This window comes from Corvus moneduloides, chromosome 3 (genome assembly GCF_009650955.1).
Source record: "Corvus moneduloides isolate bCorMon1 chromosome 3, bCorMon1.pri, whole genome shotgun sequence".
Lineage (NCBI taxonomy): Eukaryota > Metazoa > Chordata > Aves > Passeriformes > Corvidae > Corvus > Corvus moneduloides.
In genome coordinates this window covers 47,237,101-47,249,789 of record NC_045478.1, presented here as the reverse complement: position 1 = coordinate 47,249,789, position 12,689 = coordinate 47,237,101, and the positions used below count along the sequence as shown (strand labels likewise).

Here is a 12,689-nt window from a genome sequence, read left to right as displayed (position 1 = left end):
ATTGTGTGCTTCATGCTCTACAAAGGCACACCAGGTCTAATTTCATGCTGGAAGGGACTAACATGAATTCTACACCCCCAAGAAGCCCAGAAAATAATGTGAAGGTTTTATTTATAATTTATTTTCATTTAGATTTTGTTTGCTGATTAGAGGGATGTGGAGCAGCTAGAAAATTCAATGTCTTAAGCTTGCCTTGAGGACAGGGCATAAATTGACAAGTGTTCTTACTTTTAAAAGTACATTTTAGTTGATTGTGCTTAAAATTTGTGGAAGAACAAGTGTGGCAGGTTTTTCTGAGTGAAAGTGAAATTCCATCACTGTCATTGCCTACATTTCTTTACTGCCTTGGTTTGACTTTCTGATTTCTTTCCATTATTACTGCAACTCAGCACCAATGGAGTTAGAGATTTTTCCTCAGAAACATTCCGAAAGTATCTTTTTTAATGTGCCTGAAGTTGACAGAAATGAATAGATGAAGTTATGGTTTAGTTTCCTCTTAATTCTCTCTTAAAATTGACTTTGCTAAGAAGGCAGAACAAGCAAGTGCTGGAAGCAGCTGACTCCTAACAAAACCAAACCTCCATCACATTCACATTTTCCTTGTACTTCATCTGACAGGCAGGAGATTAGCACTTACACTGTATTATTTCTATCCACCATATTCCTTTTCATTTTTGTCATTTTCTGGATGCTGTCATTTCTAGCTAATGGCCATGAAAGCCTGTGACATGAGCAGACCACTTGCTTGGTCCGTTTCCTGGGCTGTTCCATCATGGGACTCTGGTCCCCACTGAGCATTTTTCTTTGATTAACAATTTGGAAGGAAGAACTTTGATTCCCACAGGAAGGGAAGAACTGTAATAGAAGAGAAATAAAGATGTTCTTTTTCCACTTCTCCCCTTTCTTACCCACACCCCAAGACAAAATTGAATAGAGCAAACCTGGTTTGTTTTTAGCTATGTTTTCTTTAATTTCTGTTTTAAAATTTAGTGAAACTGACTTCCCAGTCATAAAATGGGCAAAATCACTACATGTCCAACCACACTCAAATTGATGTTAATAGATGGAAACAAATTATTACTGAACATTGGAGGAAGATCAGCTAATTAGTATCTATACACACAGAACACGCACACACAAATGTCAAGTAATCACTCCCAATTTCCCGCTCAAATTTCATTATAGCAAAGCAACTGTTAGTCCTTGTTTCCAGAGGCATTTTGTAGTCGTGTGTTAGTGCTCCCTTCTCTGGAAGGCAAAATATTCCTTTAATTGTTTCGGGAATGTACCACTTTGATTAGCTCATAGGGTGGTGTGTTAGCAAGGTCTACAAGTGTTCCCTCTGAGAAGAAAATCCTAAGGTACCTGTCAGCAGTAGGAATGACTCACTTGATAGGATTGCATCCTGCGTTTGAAATCTGACCCCTTGTATAAAACCAAGAGTTTGGTATTACATCATGTAATGTCCCTTGTCTCTTGCTCCCTATCTCTCCTTGTTCCAAGAGTTAGAACAAAAGAGGGTAGTGCTTGTCTCTGTGCAGGAGCATGAAAACAGATGCATTTTAGCTTCAGTAGTGCTCAGATTTGCATGGCTCACGTGCATCCCTTTGCATTCCTTTCCCTTCCATGCCACCATAGACTGACCATTACAATTGGCCTGCACAGGCTGTTGAGCACTGTAATTTGGTAGGTGCTGAAGGCAGACTGTCCCGTTCTGACATGCCATTACGGGAAAAAACAACCAACCCCAAGAAACAAAACAATAAAAAAACCAAACCAGCCAACCAACAAAAAAACCCCAAACCCAGCTCCCCACCAGAAACACTTTGGTGCTTTTCTGTTCTAAGAAAAAAAGAATTGCTTATTATGTGTGGCCAGAGGGGTCAGGGTATACCCCATGCCTCTCTTTGTCAGTCTGTAGGCAGCAGAACTGGGAACCTATTCAGGAGTGTCAGTATGTGCCTGCTTTAGTTGACCAGTTTCTCTTCTGCCAGACCCAAGTCCAGCTGCTGTGGGAGCAATTCCCCACTATTCCTTCACGGGACCCTCTCTCCCATGCCCTGCTCCATAATGCAAGCTGGCCCACATGCAGCAGATGCTGTAGGTGTGTAGCACTGCTCCTGCAGCAGGTGAGACACACAAAGCTGCCAGGTAATGCTGCAGGCTGTGCTGCCCCTGCTTACCCTTCTTTAGGTCACAGTTTTAGCTCACATGATGTTTAAAGGCTGCAGAAACAAGTGGAACCTGCTTAGCAGGGTCTGACCCCAATAAAAAGGTCTGATCAATAGAGAACTTAACCAGGACAGATCAATGTAGCCAAGTGGAACAGCTACTCACCTTCCTGCTGTCATAGTTTTCCTCTGAGATCACCCTGCCTTGTGACTGAAGCTTTCTATTTTGAAACACATGGGTACAGTTCCCTCTCCAGCCGTTTCAATCCTGGAACCACAGAGGGCTGTCTCACACATCACAAGACTCCTTAGGAAGTCTGCCTTTCTTTTCCTTAGGTCATACCACTGGTGGATCAACACTTAAAACTTATGAAAGCCTGTTTCTACCTTCCACTGTTGTGAGGACCCGGTTTTGGTAGCAGTCTTGGAATCACAGAATGATTTGAACTGGACAGGACCTTTAAAGATCATCTAGTTCAACTCCCTGCCATAGGCAGGGACACTTTCCACCAGACCAGGTTGCTAAAAAACTCATCCAATCTGGCCTTGAAGATTTCCAGGGATGGGGGATCCACAATTTCTTTGGACAACTTGTTTCAATGTCTCACCACCTTCAATACATATAAAAAAAATTCTTCCTTATATCCAATGTAAATCTATCCTCTTTCAGTTAAAAACCAGTGCCCTTTGTCCTGTCACCACAGGCTCTGGTGAAAAGTCTCTGTCATCATTAGGAACAGGCTAAGGCTTGATTACTTGTGCTCTTGTCAACATTAGTTTCCAAAAAGCTTTTCCAGAAGTCAAAAAGTTACGGTTTTGGCATAATACTGTATTTATATTCTGTCCAATTCAAGAAATTACCCTGCTAAGTGCTCTTTCTTATGTTAATGGCTCTCAGGGATGCAACTTCCCTGTCCATCTTCGATGCCAGGAAGGTGTTGATTATTTTGTTGTTGTTGTTACTGTTTCTATCCTGCACAGAGCAGACCCTTTCAGAAAGTTAATGTCTTCACATCCGTACCTTAGCTATCCCCAAGTCCCAGAGCATTGCTGGCATTTTTTGAGTGGGGTCTTTCTCTGGCCCTGCATGCTCTGGTGTAAGCTGCTACTGCTGGCGGTGACAGGCAGTGTGTACATGCTGACAAGCATTTGACAGGTTGCTGACCAGCAACTGGAGCTCACTGACATATTACAACACACCTCTCTACTTGTTTCTCTCAGCATCCCTGGAGATTGCGGCAGCCACTTAGAATAGCAAGAATAAGTGGAATTGGGGAACAGAGGATGCATCTCATTTATAAGTTCCACAGCAGCCAGTGCAAGCTCCAACAGAGTGGTGACAGCAATGCCCACAATGAAAGTACAGCCTGCCATCTTCCTCTGGGTGCTTGCTCTGCAGAGTCCCTTCACTTCTGCAGAGTTAGGAACACCAAAATCCCCTAGGAAAGCTTTCCAGGATCATGTCCTCTTAAGAATAATTTTTTTTAAAGATCACTATGCCTGTAAATCAATAGCTAGACATGTATCTGCATCTTTAAACATCTACACAATCAGAAAAAAAATCCCAAACCAAACAAAACAAAATGAAAACCCCAAAACCAACCAAACAAAAAAAATCCCAACAAAACTAAACCAAAACAGCACATATTTTAGGTATGCCTGAAGAAAGCAAGAAATTATTTTAAATCCTTCACTCAGCAGCCATCACTTTCAGGCTATGGAGAGGTACACCCTGCTTAAACACAGCTATTGAGTAGCTGTTGGTGTGAAAGAACAAGTGTCCTGGAATATGCTCCTGCTGTCTCTTCAGGACTATCTTTGTCCTTCTGGGCTTTCCAGACTAGGTTGGGAGCAGACCCAAACTGGATGAACAGTAGCTACCTGCTCCTACTGGCCAGCTTTCCTGCAGACACACACCTGTGTGTGGCTGTCTAAACATATATAAACAAGAAAAAAATCTGTCTGCTTCACAGATCATCCAACAAGTTGTGTTGGAGGAAGCACATGTTTAAGGTCACCAGTGCAAGTGGTTATTCCTGAGATACCTAAGTGACAGCATTTTCCTGTAGTAATACAGATGTGAGCTTCTCACCCCAGTATGGTCTGACCTTTACTCAGCTCTTTAAAGTGCCTAAGTATTAAATATCCACGTAAATGCCACAATGAAATTAATACATGACAATCTGAGATTTCATCTTCCTCTGTGGTTAGTTAAACAGTAAAAATCAGCAGTACTACACACAGCTCCTAACTGATGTCTTCTGCATGAGAGCAGAGTATCACTGCCATGATTCACTCACAGTTTCCTGACACACCTGGTGAGAAGACTGGCCTGGCTGAACAGAGAGCTTTGGCTGGAACTCGGAAAAAAAGGAGAGTTTATGACCTCTGGAAGAAGCGGTGGGCAACTCAGGAAGACTACAGGGATGTTCTGAGGTTATGCAGAGACAAAAGTGGAAGAAACTAGAACTTAATCTGGCTACTGCCATGACATATATTAAAAAATGTTTCTATAAATACATTAGCAACAAAAGGTTGGCTAAGAAGAATCTGCATCATTTATTGGATGGGTGCAGGGGGAAATGTAGTGACAAAGAAATCTGAGGTACTTAATGCCTTCTTTGCCTCAGTCTCTTAATAGTAAGAAGAGTTGTTCTGCAGGTACTCAGACCCCTGAGCTGGACAACAGGGAGAAGAATGTAGCCCCCATAATCCAAGGGGAAATGGTCAGTGACCTGCTGTACCATTTAGACACACACACGTCTATGGTGCTGAACGGGATCCACCCAGTTGTACTCAGGGAGCTGGTGGAAGAGCTCACTGAGCCTCTTTCTATCCTTTACCCACAGTCCTGCCTCACCACAGAAGCCCCAGGTCACTGGAGGTCAGTCAGTGTGATGATCATTTACAAGAAGGGTTGGAAGGAGGATCTGGGAAACTCCAGACCTGTCAACCTGACTTCAGTGCTGGGGAAGGTCATGGAGCAGATAATCTTGAGCGCATCATATGGCATGTGCAGCACAACCATGGAATTGGGCCCAGCCAACATGGGTTTGTGAAAGGAAGGTCCTGCTTGACCAACCTGATCTCCATCTATGATAAAGCCACCTCCTTACTGGATGAGGGAAGGGCTGTGGATGTTGTCTACTTGGACTTTAGCAGAGCTTTTGACACCATTTCCCACAGCATTCTAGAGAAACCAGCTGCTTATGGCTTGGACAGGTGCACTGTTCACTGGGTAAAAAACCTTTTGGATGGCCAGGTCCAGAGAATGACGGGGAATGGAGTTACATCCAGCTGGTGGCCAGTCACCAGTGGGGTTCCCCAGGGTACTGGGGCCAGTCCTGTTTAATTTCTTTTTCAGTCATCTGGACAAGGGGATCAAGTGCTCCCTCACTACTTTATAAATGACACCAAGTTGGGTAGGAGTGTTGATCAGCTTGGGAGCAGGAAGGCTCTGCAGAGGGATCTGGACAGGCTGGATCAATGGGCTGAGGCCAATTGTGTGAGGTTCAACAAGGCCAAGCGCTGGGTCCTGCCCTTGGGTCACAACAACCCCAGGCAGTGCCACAGGCTGGGGCAGAGTGGCTGGAAAGCTGCCCAGGGGAAAAGGACCTGGGGGTGCTGGTCAACAGCAGCTGAACATGAGCCAGCTGTGCCCAGGTGGCCAAGAAGGACAACGGCATCCTGGCCTGGATCAAAAAGAGTGTGGCCAGGATGAGTAAGGAAATGATTGTCCCCCTGTACCCAGCACTGGTGAGGCCACACCTTGAGTGCTGTGTCCAGTTCTGGGCCCCTCACAAAAAGACATTGAGGGGCTAGAGGGCAAAGGAGCTGCTGAAGGGTCTGGAGCACAGGTCTCCTGAGAAGCAACTGAGCCAGCTGGGATTGTTTAGCCTGGCAAAAAGAGGCTCAGAAAGGAGGTTGCAGGAAGGTGGGGGATGGTCTCTTCTCCCAGACAAGTGATTTGACAAGAGGAAATAGCCCCAAGTTGCACCAAGCGATTTCTAGATTGGACATTAGCAAAGATTTCTTCACTGAAAGGGTTGTCAAGCATTGGAATAGGCTGCCCGGGGAAGTGGTGGAGTCACCATCCCTGGAGTATTTACATGATGTGTAGATGTGGCACTTAGAGGCATGACTTAGTGATGGGCTTGGCAGTGCTGGGTTATTGGCTGGACTCAATGACCTCGTCTTTTCCAACATAAACTATTCTGATTCTATGATTCTCTGTCACCATGAAGTTTCCTGCTTAGAAATATGTCACCGCAATCAGTATCCTGCTGTATTCTTGGTATAGCAGCAGCGTATATAAACATGGAGTTGGCACTGTTAACCTTTAATTAAGATTAAATAATGAAAAAGAAAGCAATTTTATATAATTGAGGGCTTTAGCCCTAACTATTTCATGAATATAGAGATAACGAAAGCCGTTCTGCTTGTTGTGATGTCAGCTTTAATGTAACCTTTCTGATCAACAAAATTAGACAGCAATTAAATAGTGATCAAATTAGTCTTTATTGGTTCATTATTTATAAGAAACTTCCTGGAAATATAAGTGTTGGATCTTTTAACCTACAGTACCACAAAACAAAGCTAACAGCAAGAAGTGACAGGCTTTATTGCATGATTATTGATGTACGCAGCAGAGGGAGATAACATTCTGACACAAGCCCTTAAAAAAGGGTACTGTAATTTTGTTTAACCAAAATTCATATTTAACAAAAAATATGTTTTTCTGCAAAAATCTTATGCTGCCACATGCATAACCCCTTGTTATTTAAGTACATCCTGTTTGGGCACTTTTAAGTTTTTCCAACGTCTCAAAATGACTTTGTATTTTTCACTTTCAGTTTTGTCAGATAATTTTTTTAAGACTACCCGCATAACTACAGCAGTTCCTGTTTCTTTATCTTCACCTATTATGAGATCCAGTGTGTCACCAAGTTTCACCTGGAAACAGAAGGAGAAGATGAGTGATTATAAACATTCCCTGGGGAAAACAAATCCCTGCAATCTTCCATTTTTTCCACTTAATATTCTTATCTCACAGGAGAGGAGGAAGGCAGCCAATACCAGACCTATTATAGATCCTCCAGCTATGAACTTCTAGGAAAGCCGTGGCAATATGCAATTACATGTCTCATGACCCTCCCTGCCAAGAGCTTCACGGTTCGTGTTATACAACCAACACCTAACTCTGTGAAAAAGGTTTCATGTATGTCTTTTTTTCCTGAAGTGTGCTTCCCACCAATCTTTTTCTATCAACACAGACACAGACTAGCAAAATGCAAATTTCTTCCTTGTGCCTTTAAAACAGTTTAAGTGTTTCAAAGAACAGTGTGCTCAGCAACTGCCTGTGCTCCTCTCAAAGGTCACAGATGCAGTACACCTCTCATAAACCAGCCTTAACTCTATGAAATCAGGAATCAAAACTTCCCATCATATTGCCCTTTGGTGACAGCAGCCACCATCGAGATTACCCTCACACAAACAAAGGGCTGGTAGAAGTACGTGTCTGGTGACCCTCCTGCCTCTCTCCCAACTGTGGTCCTGTGTGCACTATTACAGGTTCAGCAACCTTCTCTCAGCTACCCCAGTTTCAACCCTTTTCTATCATCAAACTCTCCTTTTCTTTAATCATGTGTCTGCTCCACCAATATCTCAGATTTAATCATTCCTACTCCATCAACCTCACATACACATCACTTCCTTCAGCAGCTTAAAATGTTCTGCCCTTGCTGCCTTCTCCTGACTTTCAGCCTTAGATTTGACTCTCCAACAACACAAGTTTCCTGTCTACCTTAGGTAATAACGTTTTACCCAGGGAATCAGTCACACCATCCCCCCCAGGTGGAAGTGGTGCTAGCAATGCCATGCATTCCCCTTTGCAGAGTGATCTAGAGAGAGAAGATCATGCCTTAGCTATTTTCTTGTACTATATTAAAAAAAAATTAAATTTAAAGAAGTCTTACAGTTCTACTTTTCTTCCATAGTTTTTCTCCATTCAGCCTGAGTTCATGATTGTAGAATGCATCTTCTACTTTACTGAAGAAAAATAAGGTTTTATTGCAGTTACAGTGTGCAGCAAACCAAATGCAATTGTTGCTTTGCAGAAACACAACACCACCATTCATTGGCAAGGCACATTTCCACAACTCTAATTTGTGTGTAAAGGACACCTTCACTTAAGGTCAGAACAGACTTGAACTGGAAGTAAAGAAAAGGTCTTTCACAGATATTAAATTAAATAATAGCATATAGTTGCTCTGTGCCAGAAAAGCTGTTTCTAGAGATCTCTCTGCTGAGTATTGAAAGAATCATGTCCCCTTTCCTGCACCAGCCAGTTTAATAATTTGTAAGGGATCAAGTTATACTAATATTCTGTTTTAACAACATAGTGATATCAGACTTCTGCAGGCTGCATTAGATCAAACATTGTGATACATTTATATACTGCACATTTACCTGGTGGACCTGGTACTTGAAGCTTATACTCACCATCCCCTATTTCACCATTCATTAAACAGTGCATTATTTTACTCCCTCAATCTCAAATGAGATCTTTTTGTATTACTCAGTACAGTATTATGTATTTTCTTAATTTTAAATAAATAGTAAGTGATACAAAATGCAATCTTAGAAATACTGCAGATAGAGCAAAGCAAAATCAGGCTGTTTCAAGGGAGGCAGGGTGAAATAAACAGGAACATCCATACATCAGAGAATCAAGAAAGCTCCACCAAAAAAAAAAACCCAAATACTGAGTTATTCCAGCAATAAAAGGTTATCAAAAGTAAAATTTTAGAGGCATGATATCTTTCTCACTAGCAAGTTGTTTCTTCTGTACTTACTTTCTTGCCATGTCTAAACCAGCTTTCAAGATCACATCATATCGAAGAGACTGCACTACTTTTTCAAGATCCTTGTAATCTTTTACTGCATTGGGGTCATTTTCAAATTCATCTTCCAAATTACTTTCATCTTCATCCTCTTCTTCCTCCTCCTCTTCTTGTACGCTTTGTCTGCTCCTTTTAGAGCTTTTGCTGCTTTTGTTCCGCAGAGAAAGTACTGATATATACTCTGGAGAGAGTCTTAGTGCACTGAGCTTGACTGGGGAAAAACTGAAACATCTTCTGTAGTTTACTGTGCTTGCTTGACAGCTACAGACTATGGTTCTCCTCCAAGCGGGATACAGTTCATTTGAGGGAAATTTCTCCCACAGTCCAAACCAGACATTTAGTTTTCTGAAAGTGGTGATGGGGAGCCTGAAGCCAGTCATAGCATACCCTAAAATAAAACAAACATTCATATGTAAAAATAAGCAACTGCTTTGACAGATTGAAAGGATTTCCCCACATATGGCATAACAGTTACTACAAAAAGATGATTATCCAGTTCCCCATACAGCAATGCATCACCTGAAAGCAGGTATCCCTTTCTCATACACTGGCCACCACGACAAAGAGCTAAGACACCAGATGAGAAACAAACACAGAAAAGCCCAGCGGAATACTCTGTTTGTAATTCCTTCTCTGGTGTTCAATATTAACTGTTCAAACACATTTGTGGCACTTTCCTCCCCACATCTGAAATACAATTCACAAAATACACAGAAACGACGCTATCTGTGTCATAAAAAGCACGGGGAGATCTATATTTATCATGAGTCATTGTCAATACAAGCAAGTCGCTGAACTCTGCAAGCAAGCAAATCCAGAAAAGCCGAAAGCTGCTTAACTTCAGTTTCTGCTTGGACCACAACACTCCTGCGTGGCAAAACGCTGCGCAACTTCCCCCCGTTTCTCCAAACGGGAACTGGCACCGTGGTACTGCTCGGCAGAAGTAAGAGGGCTCTATGTACCGCAACAGGAGTGACACCAGGAGTGACCCGGCAACAGCAGGCTCATGTGCCAGCTCCCCGGTGCTGCTGCTCCTCTCTCCAACCTGGGACAAGTAGGTGGAAACACCCCCAAACACCCCAGATGTCTTTCAACGCTCTCAGAAACTGATTTACAGTGCCTACTAGCTGGGTGCTGCGCTGGCTTTTACTGTGATCTTACATCCATGGAAACACGTTTCCTTATGAGATTAGAGTTCGGTTTCCCCGCAGCCGTGACCTCTGCCGAAATCTGCAACGAGGCGGTATTTGTGGTCGAGAAAAAAGCCCTGATCAATGAGGGCAATAACTGGGCAAATAAAAATAACCACACCTCCCCTGGCCTTTTTCTTGTCTCTAAATATGTGAACTTAAAATACATGACATATAGTTTGTATTGTAGGATAGTACAGTGCTCGCAGAAGACACAGGCCTCTCCTCAGTTCGGGGGCAGATTCCAATAGTTATTTGGACGTGCAGTTAGTTATTATTGCTTCTTTTTAGCGCTCGACCTTAGTTTGTTCCCCGCTGGCCAGCGGGTACAAGCGGGCCCGGAGGGCCATGAGCCCGCCCCGCACACGAAGAGCGCCCTCTCCGCCTCGTTGGAACCCTCGGGCGGGCAGAGCCTCGCCCGGCACCCCCCGCCGCGGGCCGGCCCCTGACCCGCCGCCGGGGCGCTCGGTGCCGGCGGGAGCGGGCGGCCCCGCCTTCCCTGGCGGCTGCCCCGGGAGGCCGCACGGGCCTGGCCGCCGCCCGCCCGCCGCCGCCACCCGGCCCCGCGACCTCGAAGCCGCGGCGCGCCCGCCCCGGCCCCGCCGGAGAGGCGGCCCGCGGGGCGGCGTTACCTGGGTGCCGCGGGCGCCTCGGGCCCGGGCCGCGCCGCCGTCCCCGCGCCGCCGCTCGCCGGCCGGAGGCGGAGCCGGAGGCGGAGCCGGAGCCGGAGCCGCCGCAGCCCCGGCTCGGCGCCCTCTGCCGGGGCAGGGGCCCGGCGGACCCGCTCCGCGCCCCGGGGCGGGACGGGCAGGATGGGCGGCGCGGGGGCGCTCGTTTCTCCGCCCGCTGCCCGCCGATTTGGGAGCCGAGGTGGCTCTCACAGAATCACAGGAAGGGTCAGGTTGAAAGGCACCACAGTGGATCATCTGGGCCAACCTCCCTGCTCAAGCAAGGTCATTCCAGAGCTATGGCACAGGATTGTGTCCAGGAAGTTGTTGAGTATCTCCAATGAAGGAGGCTGCACAACCTCTCTAGGCAGCCTGTTCCAGTGCTCGGTTACCCGAGCAGGAAAGAAGTTCTTCCTCGTGTTCAGGTGAAACTTCCTGTGCATCGTTTTCTGCCTGTTGCCTCGTGACCTAATGGTTGGCACCACCAAGAAGAGCCTGGGTCCATCCTCTTGGCATCCCCCCCGTAGATATTTGGGGCTGACTCTCTCCTTCTGCATACTGTGCCCGCCAGTTTGGGAGCAGAGGTTCGAGAGAGCTGGGAGAGAGGCAGGAGGGCAGCAGGCTGAAGTGGGTATCCTGCCAATCCCTCCTAGGCAAACCGCGAGGTCCCCTGCGCTTGGGCCAACCTCTGCCCTGTCCTCTGCTGGAAGACTGGTCCAGTCACCGATGGTCTCCTGCCCCACTGAGAAGTGCCAGAGCTCTTTCCCATTATAATTTTCCTGGCTTTCTAGGGAAGTTCTTTCTGTGTTTTCAGCCCCTCATGCTCTGCCCACATGCCCAAACCAGAAAACTGTGAAAATCTCCCACTGGGGAAATGACTCCAGCAGATGCTAAAGTTTCCCGACCACAGACTGATTCGAAGGGCTTGGCCACCATGACAATCTAATCCAAACCCCTTTGTGGCCTAAGGTTTCCCCTTATCTTTTTTACTTTCCTTCACATGACATCTCCCTCTTTTACTCCGCATCTCCATTACTGGTGGTAATTCATAATTCCTTCTCTTCGGAGCTCAGAAACTAGGAGAGGTCCATCCCTTCTTCTGCCTTCTCCCACATTTCTCTATGCTTTGCACCAACCACACCTCTCTGTGTGCTTCTGAATGCTCCAGTTTCTCAGTATCTGGGGAATTATCTGTATCCATACAGAATAGGCACAGAATGCAACCAGATTGGTAGCATCTTGCCCTGATGTATGTGGCTGCACAAGGTTCAGGGTAATTTTGGCAGATGGAAAAGCTCCTCAACTTTACAGTTCTGCTTTAAAATGCCTGTCACCTCACCTGACAGAACAATTGTCTCTTGGAAAATTACTGGCAAATCTGAAAAGTGATACAACTGTGGAGCTACTGCTGCACAGCAGCTGTGCAGTTAACATGGGCATTATAAGTGATTGCTTCATTTTACATGTGTACAAACTTTGTCACAGTCTGTACAGATGTACATAAAATGTTCAACATAAAATGTTTGAATGGGAGGTTTTTATGTCAGGGATATTTGGTAATGGAGCAATTCATGGGCAAAGCTATTTCCTCTCTTTAGAAAGTTCACTGGGAAGAAGTCTCTGAACACCTTTGTGTCTTTATGTATTTTGAATGTTCCAGTGCCAAGTTATGTGAGATTCTGACCAATTTCAGTTGAGAATATAGCCTCTAACTTTTTAGCACTTTCCCCCAATGTATCTTAAAATATACATACATGC

The 12,689-nt window shown here is 45.2% G+C and overlaps 1 protein-coding gene across 3 annotated transcripts; it reads right to left on the bottom strand.

Moving 5' to 3' along the window:
* Nucleotides 1-6,665: 6,665 nt before the first annotated feature.
* MTRES1 (mitochondrial transcription rescue factor 1) lies at nucleotides 6,666-11,003 on the bottom strand. Of its 3 annotated transcripts, none has more exons than XM_032101385.1 (4): nucleotides 10,896-11,003; nucleotides 9,026-9,461; nucleotides 8,147-8,219; nucleotides 6,666-7,124 (listed from the first exon to the last, which is right to left on the bottom strand). In XM_032101385.1, the coding sequence occupies exons 2-4, from the start codon at nucleotides 9,451-9,453 to the stop codon at nucleotides 6,948-6,950; spliced, it is 678 nt and encodes a 225-aa protein (XP_031957276.1). In that variant the 5' UTR covers nucleotides 9,454-9,461; nucleotides 10,896-11,003; the 3' UTR covers nucleotides 6,666-6,947. The 3 variants fall into 3 exon arrangements, with proteins under 3 accessions (XP_031957276.1, XP_031957277.1, XP_031957278.1); XM_032101386.1 differs by lacking the exon at nucleotides 10,896-11,003 and adding an exon at nucleotides 10,235-10,303; XM_032101387.1 differs by lacking the exon at nucleotides 10,896-11,003 and adding an exon at nucleotides 9,912-10,210.
* Nucleotides 11,004-12,689: the final 1,686 nt, after the last annotated feature.

Excerpts from the sequence above, each read along its gene's own strand:
- MTRES1 (XM_032101385.1), bottom strand. The coding sequence starts at position 9,453 with ATGACTGGCTTCAGGCTCCCCATCACCACTTTCAGAAAACTAAATGTC. Across the intron at positions 8,220-9,025 it reads GGTTTAGACATGGCAAGAAA|TAAAGTAGAAGATGCATTCT; the intron begins GTAAGTACAGAA and ends ATTTTTCTTCAG. Across the intron at positions 7,125-8,146 it reads TATGGAAGAAAAGTAGAACT|GTGAAACTTGGTGACACACT; the intron begins GTAAGACTTCTT and ends TTCTGTTTCCAG.